This window comes from Grammomys surdaster, unplaced genomic scaffold, assembly GCF_004785775.1.
Source record: "Grammomys surdaster isolate TR1022 unplaced genomic scaffold, NIH_TR_1.0 220, whole genome shotgun sequence".
NCBI lineage: Eukaryota > Metazoa > Chordata > Mammalia > Rodentia > Muridae > Grammomys > Grammomys surdaster.
This window is the reverse complement of record NW_021604665.1, coordinates 13,002,768-13,018,608: the sequence shown is the minus strand read 5'-3', so window position 1 is coordinate 13,018,608 and position 15,841 is coordinate 13,002,768. Positions and strand designations below refer to the sequence as shown.

General features: G+C 34.1%; 1 protein-coding gene across 5 annotated transcripts in view; it reads right to left on the bottom strand.

Moving 5' to 3' along the window:
* LOC114625675 (contactin-6) overlaps nt 1–15,841 on the bottom strand; it is a 358,006-nt gene that overhangs the window by 48,083 nt on the left and 294,082 nt on the right. For all 5 annotated transcript variants that reach the window (XM_028773030.1, XM_028773034.1, XM_028773029.1 and 2 more), the window contains one exon: nt 1,812–1,939. In XM_028773030.1, coding sequence (XP_028628863.1) covers nt 1,812–1,939 — 128 coding nt within the window. The remainder of the gene's footprint in view (nt 1–1,811; nt 1,940–15,841) is intronic.

Here is a 15,841-nt window from a genome sequence, read left to right as displayed (position 1 = left end):
GAGAGAGAGAGAGAGAGAGAGAGAGAGAGAGAGAGAGAGAGAGAGAGGGCGGAGAGAGAGGGGGAGGGGAACATGGAGGCAGATGTTGCATGTCTCTGCCAGTCAAACGTAGTTGGCATATCTAGGTTGGGTATTGGGTTACACTTCTGATTGTATGGGCATATTATTATTGAGCATTACAAAATTTATAAAGCCTTTGATTAACATTTTGAAAAAATAAAAAAATAAAAAAATAAAAAAATAAAAATAAATCACTTTTCTGTATATAAACACTGAAAATTTTGCTGCTGAAATATCATGTTATTCAATGAAACCACGACATATGTTTTGATACATCAAGTCTATCTCTGTCTTAGAAACTGATGACAGTACAATCAAAAGGTAATGTCTGTTTATTTTTGCAAAATCTTCCACACTGGTAGGATTTTTGACACATCAATGTTTATCAGTTACATTTTTCCAGAGTGTCTCAGACAATTGTTGACATTATGTGGCACACTTGACACAGGTTGGCAGAAATACCCTTTCAGGAATAAAGATAAGTTTTTATTTCTTGTGAGTTATTTTAAATGATAGTTGAAGTTAGCTGTTAACTACTGCTTTTTCTTAAATATATATAATTTTAAACAGAATATATGGGGAAACAAAATTGCAGACTCGGATCATTTGGGCTTAATTATCTGCACACATAGCTTTAGTGGGACAGTCATTTTACCATCCAGGAGGCAGAAATGATAGTAGTGACATAGCTTCTCATAAACATACTATTTTTTGAGCTGACTTTAATATACCAAAGTAGCCAAAGTAGAGAATAGACAATACTGATAATAATTATGTCCCTTGGTGATACTTACAGGTACATTTGAGTTGATTTTAGCTTAAAAGACTTAACAGTGGAACATGTAGCTTTACATTTCTAGATTATATAAGCTTATCTATTTCCTAGGAGAGGAATATTGGATGATGCCTTTGGACAATGTAATTTTACTCTTTTCTCTCTTAAAAGAATCTACTTATTAATATGGGTTCACAAAACTCTGTCTTTCTTTAGTTATATACCAAGAGTTGTTTAAACAAAACAAATAGATTATACATTGATTTGAATCACACACATGATGTCATGGCTTGACTGAGCATGATCCTATGGGCTTATATGTTTAAAACCTGGTCCTAAGATGGCAAAACTATTTAGGAAGTACTAGAAGGTATGGCCATGTTGGAGGAGTTTTGTCACTGGGTAAGGGTTTGTGGGATACAAAAGACGTGTTTCTTAATGTGCTCTCAGGGATGTGACATTTCAGCTGCTGACTCTCGCTATGCCTGTCTGATGTCATGCTCTGTGCTATGATGAGTATGGATTCCTATCTCCCTAAAAACAAGAAAATACTTCCCTCTCTCATCAAGTTACTGGAGTCCTGGTATTTTATCACATCGATAGAAAAAGTAACTAATACGCAGGGAAAATGTTCATATAAAACAAAGACACCTGAGAGGCATGTAGCCAAGAAAGGAGCTACCTAGAAACTTTACCAAAATGTCCATGGCTCCAAACACTAAGGCATGTGAGGAATTTCTAATATTGCACAGCGGGTTTGAATTCTGCAACGTCACACATTGACCTTGTTTAACTGCCAAAGTATTAACATTTGCCATAGCATTACATTCTTAAACAGGACATCAATTAATGAATATGGTCCAGAACTCTTTAAACATTGAATTAAATATTCTACACACATTGTATGTTACCCAAAGTCAAAATATGCTTAGGTGATTGTAATATTCAAAAAGAGCTCCTGAAGACAACAGATTACCTTTCACGATGAGACTGCCACTGCTTTTCCCATTGCCAAATTGATTTGTGGCTACACAGGTGTAAGACCCAGCATCTGATCTGGTTACATTGAGTATCTTAAGGCTGCCATCTTCCAAGAAAAAAACTCTAGAAAGAAAATGTATAATGAAAGACTATTTGATATGAACAAATCACAAATATTTACAAATAATGTTTAAATCATGAATGTATGATAATATTCATTTTTATTATCATGTTCTTAATTAGAAGCCATCTTAAATCTAAACATTGGCACAAAAGACATAAGATTTTCTATTTACACAGGCTAACTATTCTATCATTTGAATTATTATTGTTTATTTCAATGTATCTTAAAAATTAGATGACTGAGTCTTTGTAGCTAGAACACTAGATTGATGGATAAATAAGGACTGTAGGTATTTGTTGCACATTTGGGATAGTCCACTCTCTTTTAAAAATTGAGCTTGGATTTAGTAAAATGGAGGCCAGACTTAGCACCTTAATTTGTGCATTCCAAAGCTTTATATAGCCCTTTTAATAAACAAGATGTGAACCATAAAAATGTTTACCTCTGCTAGATAGTTGGAGGGACCATCTATATGGCTCTGTTTGCATGAGGTTCACTTATTATGTAGGACATCAATATAAAAAATAGCAAAAAGAAGTATAAGTATTAATTATTTATGTGCCACTTGGAATTAAATATTCTTACACTATATAGTACTCAAAAGAGAAACAGCTAATATATTCCAGTCTTTCACAGAATGGCCCTCATTAAGTTTTCCCTGGCATAAAGAAATTGTCTAACCAAACAACATAATTTTAAAGTAAATAGAGAAAACCCAAGTATGTTCTTCTTACCTCATCACAAAATATTTTAATTAAAGAGACAAAAATAGGAACAAATAAAACAGTTTTCCAAATATATGTTTCCATTGCTCTGGCATGTAATTTTCCTTAGCAATATTTCAAAAACACTTTTAAAACTACTAATTGATATTCAAAATTCTACTAAAGAAAGTGGCAACAAACTAATACTAATAACTACAGTTAATAAGAAAGGATGTTGGGCAATCCTATCTACATGCATGTCATAACTATTAAAAATATCAAAATGTTTTTTGTAGAAGTACAAACAGACCATTGTTTCTAATTTGTGTATAACACAAAATGGATATAATATAATATAATTAATTACCCAATTTGAACTACAGTGATGAATATCAGCCAACTAGAATTTACATAAAGCCAGAGTCTTATGTGGGTCTAACTACTGAGGAAGAATTCCAAATTTCTGTCAGTAAGCACAAAAATATTTAGAATGTTCTAGGCCATACAATTTATGACAGCACAGTATTCTCCCAGAGCAGATGTCCATTCTATTTTTTATTTATGAAGTAACTTGGTCACTAAATCCTGATTCACCTTAAGAATTATAACACTGCATCATTGATGTAATTACAAAGTTATTCTATTATACAATATGCAGGCTTTTACTTGACTTAATGAGAAGTCATGATAATAAGCAATGCTTTGCATTCTCTAATTCTAGGAAAGAATTCTAAAAATATTTTCCAAAGCCTAAAATAATTTAATAGTGGATAATAAAGTATTTTATTTGATTACAGGCATCATGCTGCTGCTATCTTACAATAAGCAAACACTCCTTGAATACAACAACAAGAATAAAAAATAAAAATGCCTCTAACCATAGCGAAGATACAGTGAATAACTGATATTTTTAGGCAAAAGTCACACTATGAACTCATGAAATATTTACTTCATGGTTTTAGCAACATTTACAGAGAAACACAAAGATTGATACTTTCCTTGTTTTGGGATATTTGCACAGATAAATTAACAGGAGGGTTGTATATGACATATGAGTGAAGTGTTTTAAAGTTTTCTACCTACACCACACTTAAGCTTCCTTAGAATGTAAAGAATAGACATGATACATATAAATTTGACTACCTGGCAAAAATCAGGAACAACATTCTGGTATTAAAACGGGAAACTGAATGAATAGTCAGCAATTAAGTACAATTACAAAGATGAAAATTAAGGAATAATAATGTGAATGAGTATATATTTTACAATTTCAAACTTTATTTATTTATTTATTTATTTATTGGTTTTTCAAGACAGGGTTTCTCTGTGTAGTCCTGGCCGTCCTGGAACTCACTCTGTAGACCAGGCTGGCCTTGAACTCAGAAATCCACCTGCCTCTGCCTCCCAAGTGCTTGGATTAAAGGATGTTCCACCACTGCCTGGCTACAATTTCAAACTTAATGATAAAGCATAGATCATATAAGTTAGTGTGGAAAAATATGAACACCATAGAATTATGGGAAGTTTTCCAACAACACAAAATAATTTTAAATAAGCAACCAAGAGTTGAGTGAGGTAAAACCTGATTTTTATTCTTCGATTATTAATCCAATGTTTGTTAGAGACCTTGGGTGAAGCACCTTGTTTGGTGTTATAATAATGATTGAAGAAATAAAGATTGCTAAATATGGAGCATACTACTTTCCATGATATTAATAATCATTCATCAAAACGTGAAAAAAATTATAAGCTATTAAGAGTAAATGAGTCAGGATAGCACCTCCAAGAATTATGTAAAAAGTAACAACTCATTGAATTCTCAAGACAAGTAAAATTCTGAACTCATAGTTGAAGTCAACTCCACCCTTAGCAGTCTAGGATATATGTAGAAAAAATACATGAGAAAGCAAAGTGACCAGTGATTTACATATAGCTAAAATCCTCATCACATTTTTTTTTCTTTAGAACTTGGAATGCTTACTTTTACTAAAGTATTAATTCAGCTTCAGATTCTAAAACATAGTTTACAAAAGATAGAAGTACTAATAGCAACATCAACTAAATTCATATTCACGTGCATGCGTACTTGTATTTGTATAGAATGAGATTTAATAGAGCATTTTTGACTTTTAGATACTCCAACTATTCCCTGAAATATGACAGAAGATGTTGTATGTACATACGTGTGCAATTTTCTAATTTTCTTAGCTTTTCTAAGCAGCCCCACCCACAACTCAGATGCAGTTTCTCAGGAGAGATCCACCTTGGTGTTAGAGTCAAGGTCTCTCACTGTAACTGCATGTTGCTATGTCTACCCTGCTGACCTCTCTGTGGGCACCAAGATCCACTTGTCTCTTCCTCACTCTTGATGGGATTACAGGAACCCGTGCTATTATCTGGTTTTCCACATGTGGTTTGGGTATATATATAACTCAAAGTCCTTAGACTTGTACAGCAACAACATTCCTGACTTATCTTTATCTCCTCAGTCCCAGCTTTCCTCAAATTTTAACATAAAGCTTAATATTGCAGCCCTCTGTTAGGAAAGAATTTTGACCATCATTTTACTATTACTGGGGTGAACTATGATGGCCATACTAAGCTAAAGATTATTTTTCTTTTGTGTCATTCTTGTTATTATCAATGTGGTAAAAAGTATGGATTTTGGTGGTCAAATGGGACATGACTTAATTTAAGCCCCTATATTTAATATTTAGATGATCAGAGCTTGTTAATATCCCAAGTGTCCAGTACATTTTAGTGTAGTAGAGGACATTAATATTACCTTTGTCTCAGTCAGGAAGATTGAATGACATTAATATGTTGAAAATTTAACACTGTCTCTGACTCTAGCTAGATTTAGTGGGTTTTTAAGGTTAATGCTGTCATTCTCTAAGTATGCAAACACTTCCTTACCTCCCTGAAGAAAACAACAGAAAAAAAGAATAAATATATTCCAGTTCAATTTTAACATAGGTATCAATATGGTATAGCTAACACATTTAAGAAAATATTTTTGATTGACACATAATGTTTGAACAAATTTGTAAGGTAAAATGTAGAAGTTAGAGTCTCTAACTGTGAAGTAGCACTGAGTAGTAATACATTCATAGCAATTAACATAGCTACCACCATAAAAATTTATCATTCTTTTATGATAAATATATTCAAATTTATTTCTTCTAATTATTTTGAGCTTCATAATACATTACTGTTGGTGTTTTTTTTCCACCTATATCATTATGTTAGAAAACAACAGAGCCTACCTGTCAGACAGCAATGCTATGTTCTCTGAGTGACCTCTGACCTTTCTCCTTCCTATCTTTTTCTCCAGTTTCATTCACTATACTTTCACCCTCAGTTTCTATGATTGCAGATATTCATAATCCACTTATTAGTAAAATAATGCAGTATTTGATTTCTATACATGATACTTGAAAATGTGTGTGTATGCATGTGCGTTTGTGTGTGCATGTGTGTGTGTGTGAATGCTTTTCAAACATTAAAATAGAAAATCCTATGGCAAGTGGTGATGCAGGTAGACCTGGAGGAAAGGATAACCGGGGTTAAAAAGAATAAAATGCCAATAAGATGATTCCAGCAGTGAATTACACTCCTTACTCTCCTCTCTAACATCATGACATTTGTGTTTGGCAATTTAAGATAGAGTTGTTACAAAAATTAGGTTCATTACATGCTGGCTATTTCTTCCATTCTTATTCAGTTCAGTAGCCACCTTACTATTTAGGCTTTTGCTTTGTGCCATGATTAAAAGTGTCTGTATACTACTGTATACAGACATCTTTTGATTGTGACAGGTGCTCTCTCACTTAAAAAAAAAAAAAACAACTTTGTCTATTTGGATCCAGCAGTGTGCTTTCTGTCTAAACTCGTCTATAATTATCTGTTCCTTGACTGTCTTTTGTTTTGGTGTCAGTAAATTTTGACACTTGATTTATGTCTCTGCATTTGAACAAAACACTCTTCCCCTTATATCTTTATTCCCCAATATGTTTTAGTTAGGATACTCAACTCTTCACTTAATTCAGTAGAAACATTTAATACCATTTATAAAGTCTAAGTGCTCTTTTATTTGAATCAATTGTACATTATGACGTTTATATTTGAAATGTTGTATAACCTGGTGACTTTAATGAATTTCCCATGTATAGATGTAGCAATGCCATCTGACTGACAGAAAGGGGAATACTTAGTATTTTTTGTATCAAATTACTCATTTCACTTCATAGTTGGTACATAAGATAGGAATTAAGTACAGTAAAGCATACTCAACAGCCAAATGATACTGGGTAGGTTTCACTGTGCTTTGTAGAAACTACCTAACATAGCGACATTATGAGGCTAATGCTATAGTTAGTCAGATATTATCAAGTGACATCACACAATATTTCTATCCTCTGGCACAGAAGAATCATATGAGAAAATAAACCAAACAAAAGCTGTAATGTCCATCAGCCTGATTCCCAACCCTTAGTCTTCTTCCCCATTGGTTATTGCAAATAACATCGCTGAGAGGTACAATGGCCCATCAAATAAAGAATTACCATCTTTTATCCAAAACCTGGACATCAAATTCTCAGGGTTATGCTGTCTCTTTTTTTCTTGTTTCCTTAAACTGTATATGGTATCTATGCACATGATAAATTATATAAATATTAAATAATATTCACATCTGTTTTTATAACAGATATAATTTATTAACATGTAAGAAATAGCCAATGCAATTACTTAGAAAAAACAGACATTTATATACAGACGTTAACCTGAGGTGAAAATGAGATCTTTTTTTGTGATAGCCTATCAAAATGTAAGGACAGAAAAGATTAGCAATAGCTAAATTTTTTAAAATAAAAGAAATTAGGACATTGAGCAATTATAATTTCTTATTGCTGAAACTAGAGCAATACTGCTATTTTTATAGTGAGATTATTAACTAGAGTATTGCTTCTGGTCCTGTCTGAAGATAACACTGTAGACCATGAAATTTTAATTGACTGTCTAATTTTACTGATATCTGGAAAATGTAAAATAGATTGGAATGAAATGAGTTAGATGAGAGGCAGAAAACTCTGTATAAATTTTTACTCTTCATAATTCAGGCTCAGAGTAAAATATCCCCCTGGAACCCATTTTACATCAAATATTGATATTGCATTTCAATGCTTTTCACCTGATCATTACAGTTAAGGTATGGTGTAATATCTATGCTAAACACATTGCCAATTAATTACCTTCCTTTTAAGAATTCATCAACTAGTAAGCTACAAAAATGCCTGGCTTTCTGACTAACTGAAATGTAAATAGTAAGGCACACATGCATAAATAGAAATAAAGGTTTTCTTTCCCCAGTCTTCATGTCAATAACTTTAAATGGCACTAAGAATATTAGAAGAGAGTGATTATTAAGCATCTCCCACTAGGCTTAAATTTCAAATTTAATTAATTAATTAATTATTAACTAGAACCCAGTTTATATTCTCATAGGATCATCCATACACTAAAAAATGAATAAAACTCAAAGACAGATAAAGTTAAATTGCAATGCTGTCTCAAAGATGCAACTGAAATGGGCCTTGGCAAACTGAATGATACACGTCATCACCTGCAAGGCACAGTATACTTGCTATCTTAACTAGTATTTAAACAAAGAAAGTCATGCTAGAATGTCCTTGACAATTTATGAGTGAATATTTTATTTATCTCTCCTTCCTTGTTTTAAACTTTGGAAAAAATCTACATATATATATATGTGTGTGTGTGTGTGTGTGTGTGTGTATAAATAGACATACAAACACACACACACCCACATAAACACACACACACACACCAATTATATAAAGACTCTTCTTGAGAGTCCCATAGGGGAAGTGTGTATCCATAATTTATAAAAGTATTTTAACTTTTCTTTTTAAAGAAGAGCCAGATGAAAACCTAATTGATTTCAGACTAGCCAGATGAAATCTCCTCCCCTCATATGCCAGAGCTTTGTTCTCCAATATGCTTGTCTAAACATGTTCATCTTTTAATCCCTAATATTTCAGAAGCATTTTAGTAGGTCTCTCATATTCTCTAAACTCCTCTGACTGTCATAGGTCCATATGACATCATCTCAGCAACAAAAGCAAAGTCAAGCAGATGAGTTCTTCTTTCTTTCCCTTCTATACAGAACCCAACTGTTTACCCTCAACAGACTATCTAGAGACAACTGGTCAGTATGACTTTAAATCAGTTTATTAATGGTTTTTAATGTTCATCAGTGTTGTTTCTAAATAAATGAAATACAAAGAGAGATTAAAACATAGTCAAGCCTCCACATATATGGGATAATTTTTGCCTAGGGATTCAACTCCAGATCAAAGATATTTTTAAAAAGCAGTATCTTTATGAAATATTTAATGTAAATCATCTACATATCCATAATTTCTTAAGCTTTGACATTGTAGCCTAGGAGTGATAATTGTAGTAAAGGTGATTTGATAAATACAGAAAGATGTACCAGGCACATGCAAATAATAATACCTTTGTATGAGGGAATTGACTATCTGTATAAATTGTATATTTGTGTAATGTGTGTGCATCGTATGTATTTGTGTATGCTTTATAGTATGTGTAGTATGTGTGATATGTGTATATAGTATCTACGTCATGCTATATGGTTTGTGTAGCATGTACAGCCTGTATGTATATATATAACATCTATGGTATGAATGCATAGTATGTTTATGATGTGTGCATCATGTATGTAGTTTATGTAGTGTGTACGTGTGTGTGTCTCTGTGTGTGTGTATGAGTGTGTGTGTATATTATCTATGAGTATCTAAGAAAGGAGTGATTAAAAAGTACATGGTAGCTTCATTTCTATATTTAAATGAATTTTATAAGGTGAAAAATTAGCAGGTACTTCAAAAGTATGTGTTTTCTATACACATTTATCCTTATCATTAAAGAATAAGAATATTTATTAATTAATGCAGTTGATTAATTCAATATAATAATGAACTTTTGATGTGCCAGGATGGAGAGATACCCAGGGGAAGCCCCACCATCTGAGAGGAGAAGGAGAAGGTGGATGGGAGGGGAAACACTGTGTGGGGGGGCTGAATGGGAGGGGAGGAAGCATTTGTGATTTAAAGAAAGAAAGAAAGAAAGAAAGAAAGAAAGAAAGAAAGAAAGAAAGAAAGAAAGAAAGAAAGAAAAGAAATATTAGCCATAGTCATCCGTAACATGCCGATTTAATCAATGGGCCAATATCTCACTTGGGTGATTATATTTTCTGTGTATTTGAGGATGATCTTGAACTGATGATTAGTCCATCTCTACCCCACCTCCAGATTACATAATTACATCTGTCATTAGCCTTGGTTTATTTGGGGATGTGGATCAACCTGAGCCCTTAATGTATGGTAACCTCTACCAACTGAGCTAGCCCTCAACGTGCTGAATGATTTCTATGTTTGTAGATCGTAGCTGAAAAATGTGAAACAAAAGAATTCAGTCTGTATTGTGTGTCATTTATATCAAGAGAGTAAAGAATATGACACAACCCATTACAAACTATTGCTAAAAGACTTATTTTATTATTTTTTAACTCTGTTTGTGAGCTTGTGGTTATGCCCACAAATCACACTGGAGTTAGAATTAGTGGAATTAACCCAGTGTGTGAATAGACTCTGGGCCTTTCAAAAAATAACAAGCACTTATAACCTAAACTATGTCTATAGCCCACAAATCTTTTAAGTTACTATAATATAGACTATGATTAGTGATGCCTTGATATTTAACTGGATCACCAAAAGTGTTGTGATGCCTTTTCTAGTATTTTGTTGTTGTTGTTGTTGTTGTTGTTGTTTTGACGTGTGTGTCTGTCCGAGCTACAGACAAATTGGTTCCTCAGAGCCTGCATATTGAATTATGTTAGGCATATGTGACTAAATTTACCTGGTTTTGAAGGACATGGAGAAAGAGGGAAGGGAAATCAAAATGAAAATCTATTAAAAGTGGCCTTGTTAAGAGAAGGGATGAAAAAACTCTATCTTTGTTCAAGAAGCAGTGTTTTTTTTTCCTACAGTACATCGAAGAAAGCAAAATGAAACACAAAACAAAAACAAACAAAAGAAAAAGAAAAAAGAAAAGAAAACTTCCCGAGTTTCTTTAAGTTATGGGGCAGAACATCCAATGCACACTATGCTAGGGCTATACCAAAGCTACATCCATATTCTCTATCTCTCCTTTTCCAATATTTTTTTAACCAAAAAATTGAGAGTCTCACATAGCTGCCAAGTTAATCCCTTGAACACATAGTATAACTCAGTCTGCCTTTAAGCTCATTGTGCAACTCAGGCCAACGCTGAATTCAACTTTTTCTTGACTTAGCCTCTTGAGCCAGATTTATAGGACTGTGTGACCAGGTTCATTTATTTTCTGTAATCTCTCTCTCAACAGAGAAGAAAAATAATACTATGTACAGATTAAAAAGATGAGAATATGCTTCATATGAACTGATTATCCAAAAATTGATTCAGGGTTTTTATAGACACATTAAGTCTTTATTTTGAAAAGCATTAATAAGAAGTTAGACCTAGAGGCAAAAAAGTTGACTCCTGTACATTTTAAATAAGCATAAAGATGTTCCTTCTGCCTGTACTTAATATTTAATTTTATATTATTCCTAATATATAAATATGTATGTGAACAATGGAAAGATTCAAAGTTAAGTCTTTGCTTCAGTGTTCCTAAGTTCAAGGGAACAACAAAGCACTGGGCATCTAGATTGCAGAATCTGTCAAATGTATCTTTGTATTTAATATACTGACATAATTTAAATAATAGCTTTGTAGTACCTAACACAGAACACAAACCCAGATGCCTGAACCAAGACACAAATCAGGAGATTATAGATAAAAAAGTTGCTAAAGAACATAATAATCTTGTGTCATGATGTGTCTTTATCCCCGTGGCTTGCCGAGGAGTGTGTTCCTAGGCTGCCTTCTGTAAAAGGTTAAGAAAATATGATTTAATATCCACATGACACATCAGATGGAAAGCTGGGTTACACCAACCCAATGAAACATGCCATAGAAGACCACTTAGCATTGAGAAGATAAGATTAGATAAAAAGTGCCCATGTTTGTGGTCATATCTAAGATCTGTCTGAAAGAACTTGGAAGGGAGACAACATGACCCAGCAAACTGAAAATGAAAATGGGATATTTCAAGCTGGCAAAGAACAAACAATCAGACCAATCAATCAATCAATCAAACAAACAAACAAACAAATAAACAAAACAAAACATGTTAACATAGAATTAAAAAGAAGCAAGAAAAGAAACTGCATGTTCCCCAAACAGCAAGTGGAGAGCCTATTGAAAAGACTGGAGATCAAAGGTAACTGGAAGAAATACGAATACAAGAAAGCATGTTTATTTCCTCTTTTACTTATAAAAAGATGAGTATGTATGTTTTCACTAAGATTTTGAGAATTTTGTAAGCAGGAGGTTATATCCCCAGTGGAGTTTGACATCCACAAGGTTCAAATATAGCTAGATGACCTCATACTGGTGATTTCATCCCTAACATCCCTGGATTCCCTGATGCATAACAGTGAAGGAGCCGAGCCAAAAATGAATGTTTGTTACTTGTTACCTCTTGGCACTTGGCTTCTATAATCTGGTGATAACAGAAGACAAATTCCTAGGAAATGACACTGTCATTTCATAAAGGTGGCACTGGAAGTGATGCTCACCAGCAGAATTTCTGAGTCTGAATCCCTCTTTGCCCCATCTTGACTGTACTCCTTGGAGACTACATAGCTAGGCTTGTAAAAGTGGCAGATATTAGACAATTAACCTGGATGTGACTTACTTTCTTTTGACTATAAGCCTAGTACAATTCTACAAATGTTTTACAAAACTGAGGAAATTTACAGATATATACTCAATTTCCATATCCATGTCAACAAGTCAGTAAATTTATACTGTGCATTTTAATAAAATTCACATTCAGGGCTGGCAAGAGAGCTCAGTTCGTAAAGTGCTTGCCATGAGATCACAATGAAAAGAACTAGGCATAGTGCATCTGTTCTAATAGTGCCCACATTGAGGATGCATGCTGTGATAATTTGTATATTCTTGGCCCTTGGAGCTCTACTAGTAGAAGATGTGGCCCTGTTGGAGTAGGTGTGGCCTTTTTGGAGTAGGTGTGCCACTCTGGTTGGGTGTTTTAAAACGTGCATCCTAGCTGCCTGGAAGTCAGTATTCTGCTAGCAGCCTGCATATGAAGATGTAGAACTCTCAGCTCCTCCTGCATCATGCCTGCCTGAATGCTCCCATGTTCCTGCCTGCCTTGATGATAATGGACTGAGCCTCTGAACCTTTAAGCCAGCCCTAATTAACTTTGTGCTTAGAGTTGCCTTGGTCATGGTTTCTATTCAAAGTAGTAAACCCTAAGATACAGGCAGAAGGGTCCATGGAATTCTCTGGCAAAAGTAGTGAACACAAGCCCCACTAAGAGATTATGTACTCCAAAATGTATAAAGTGGATGAATCTTCTGAGAAATGACTCTTGTTCTTCTTCCCTGGCTCTGGCCTCAAAATGTATATGACCCACAAAAATATGAAATAGTAAGATTTCATTTAGATGACCTATTTTACATATTTAGTAAATAAAAACACTTTGTGTAGGCTCTTTCTCTGTATTTGTACGTGTTTGTGTGATTACTGTGCTTGTTTTCTCTTTGTATGTGACTCTTTTATCTCTGTGTTTGTGACCATTCTTTCTCTCTGTGTGACTCTTCTCTCTCTCTCTCTCTCTCTCTCTCTCTCTCTCTCTCTCTCTCTCTGTGTGTGTGTGTGTGTGTGTGAGAGAGAGAGAGAGAGAGAGAGAGAGAGAGAGAGAGAGAGAGACTGTTCTCAGAGAAGCTTTTAATCTACACTAAAAACAAAACAATGTATATGACATTAAGGTCCCTTGTTGTCCAATAAATAGGTACTATAAGTCATCAGAAATCTAATTAAAATTCTATGATGTGATGTTACAATTATATTCAGCCATAGAGTCAAGGCTTTCTAGAGCGGAATGCCTTTCCACGACTTATCGGTTGCATGATAAGGGGTGTGATGTTTAACTTCGATAAGACTTAAAGTTATTTATCCCAAAGATAAATACTATAAATAAGTATTTATCATAGACATATTGTGAAAATCACAAGAAATGATGCATCTACCATTTTGGCACATCATCTTTCCAGGATGGGGATGGTATAAACAGATGCTATCCTCATTATCATCAATCTTGTGTGACGAAAGTCAGGGTCAAGTATGGGAATGATAGATTTCTGGATGCAGTGGTTAATTTAATCAGAGGGAGGTAGAAAATATATATTATTAAGTATAACTAAACATCCTTTAAGTCATCAGTCAGCTGTTGGATGACTCATGAAATAATTTTCGTCTCCTTTCTTGTAAATATAGGATCCTTGGGGAAAGACACCTTATCATAGAGAAGGAAAGTCAATAGCCGAACTTGGAGACGCAGTATAACTACTCCAAATGTCAGACTCACTTTAAATCTGCAGCTTAAGTTGTTCACCTAATAAGCACCCCCATTCCAACTCTTCTACATGCAGAAAAAGTATATCCACCCTTCGAGTGACACTTTAGGTACTTTCACATTTTATGGCTTTCTGAACTGCTATGAGACTAAATGATGAACGGCCTCTGTCTTTCTACCATTTGGTGAATTTGTCCCATTTGTATGGATACTGTGGTCCTTTTCACCCTGACACTAGACACCATTCCCAAAATGTTATACAATATTGGTTACATTGATTTGTTACTGTGCTCATAAATAGATGAATAATTTGATAAATAATGATGGACAAAATGTTTATAGATCTATACCATATGTCAGTAGATGTCAAGTTCTAGTCCTCGGATATCTTGGGGATTTTCACACGTACTGTGGATCATAAGTATGTGAGAAGTGGTAAAGCAACCAAAACAGACACTGATTCGCCCTCTAGAAAAGTAGGCAGATTGATTTTCCAGTGTGTTTCAGTTTCAGGACAATATTCTTATATAAAATGATTTGGAAAAGTTAACATGACATTGTCAGAACCAAAAGGAAATCTGAAAAATATAATGAGAGTGTAACAAAATGATGTGACCGTGTCACTCTTCATCTTGAGCACACTAGCACAGATGATTTCTAAAACTGGGTTCTAGATTTTATTTCTTCAATTATACCATAATGAATATCAATCATTTTTGCATTTTGTTCTCAGAATTAAGACAATTTTTTTTTTTTTTTGGTTTTTCAAGACAGGGTTTCTCTGTGTAACCCTGGCTGTCCTGGAACTCACTCTGTAGGCCAGGCTAGCCTCGAACTCTCAAACTCAGAAATCCACCTGCCTCTGCCTCCCAAGTGCTGGAATTAAAGGCATGCACCACCACCGCCCGGCGACAAAAATATTTTTATGAAGAGCTTTAAACTTCAAACATTTCCAGCAGTCACTTAAAAAAAAAAGAGTTAAGCCATGAACAAAAAGGTCATTTGTATAAATTACACAAATAATTGACCTTTTCTGTCTATAAAATTATGTCTGAAGAATATTTATGTGAATTTTGGAGATATAAATGTCACTTAAAAATGAACACTAAGAGTAAGTTGACATCACTCTAAGGCCAATTCAACTTGATTTTCAAAAAGCAAGGCAACAGTGTACTTGCGTCTTCACCACAATGAAAAAGAGTTAAGTTTTCAGTGCATGAAGGAAAAGAGATAATATGAAAGAAGTATTTCCTTTGTAAGAGGACAGACATTTTTCCGTCTGGCCTCAGTTTCTCCTGACATCTGTTGACTTCAGGAGGTATCAAATTTCATAGCTACAGAATTAAAATCTTGGGTGCACCTCTGAATCTGCATTTTTTAAGGTTCTCAGGATGCACAACCAAATTCAAAATTTTCTGATACAGTCTTGGGGAATCTACAAAGTGAAGCTCACCAATGTGCTCCTGAAAGATTCTATTCAAGCTTTCAAAAGTTGCTATATATTTGGTAGAACTTCTCCAAATTATCCCTTGGTTTAAGGGCAAGGGCAAATTTTTCAAAGAACGACCAAATATATAGCAACTTTTGAAAGCTTGATAGAATCTTTCAGGAGCACATTGGTGAGCTTCA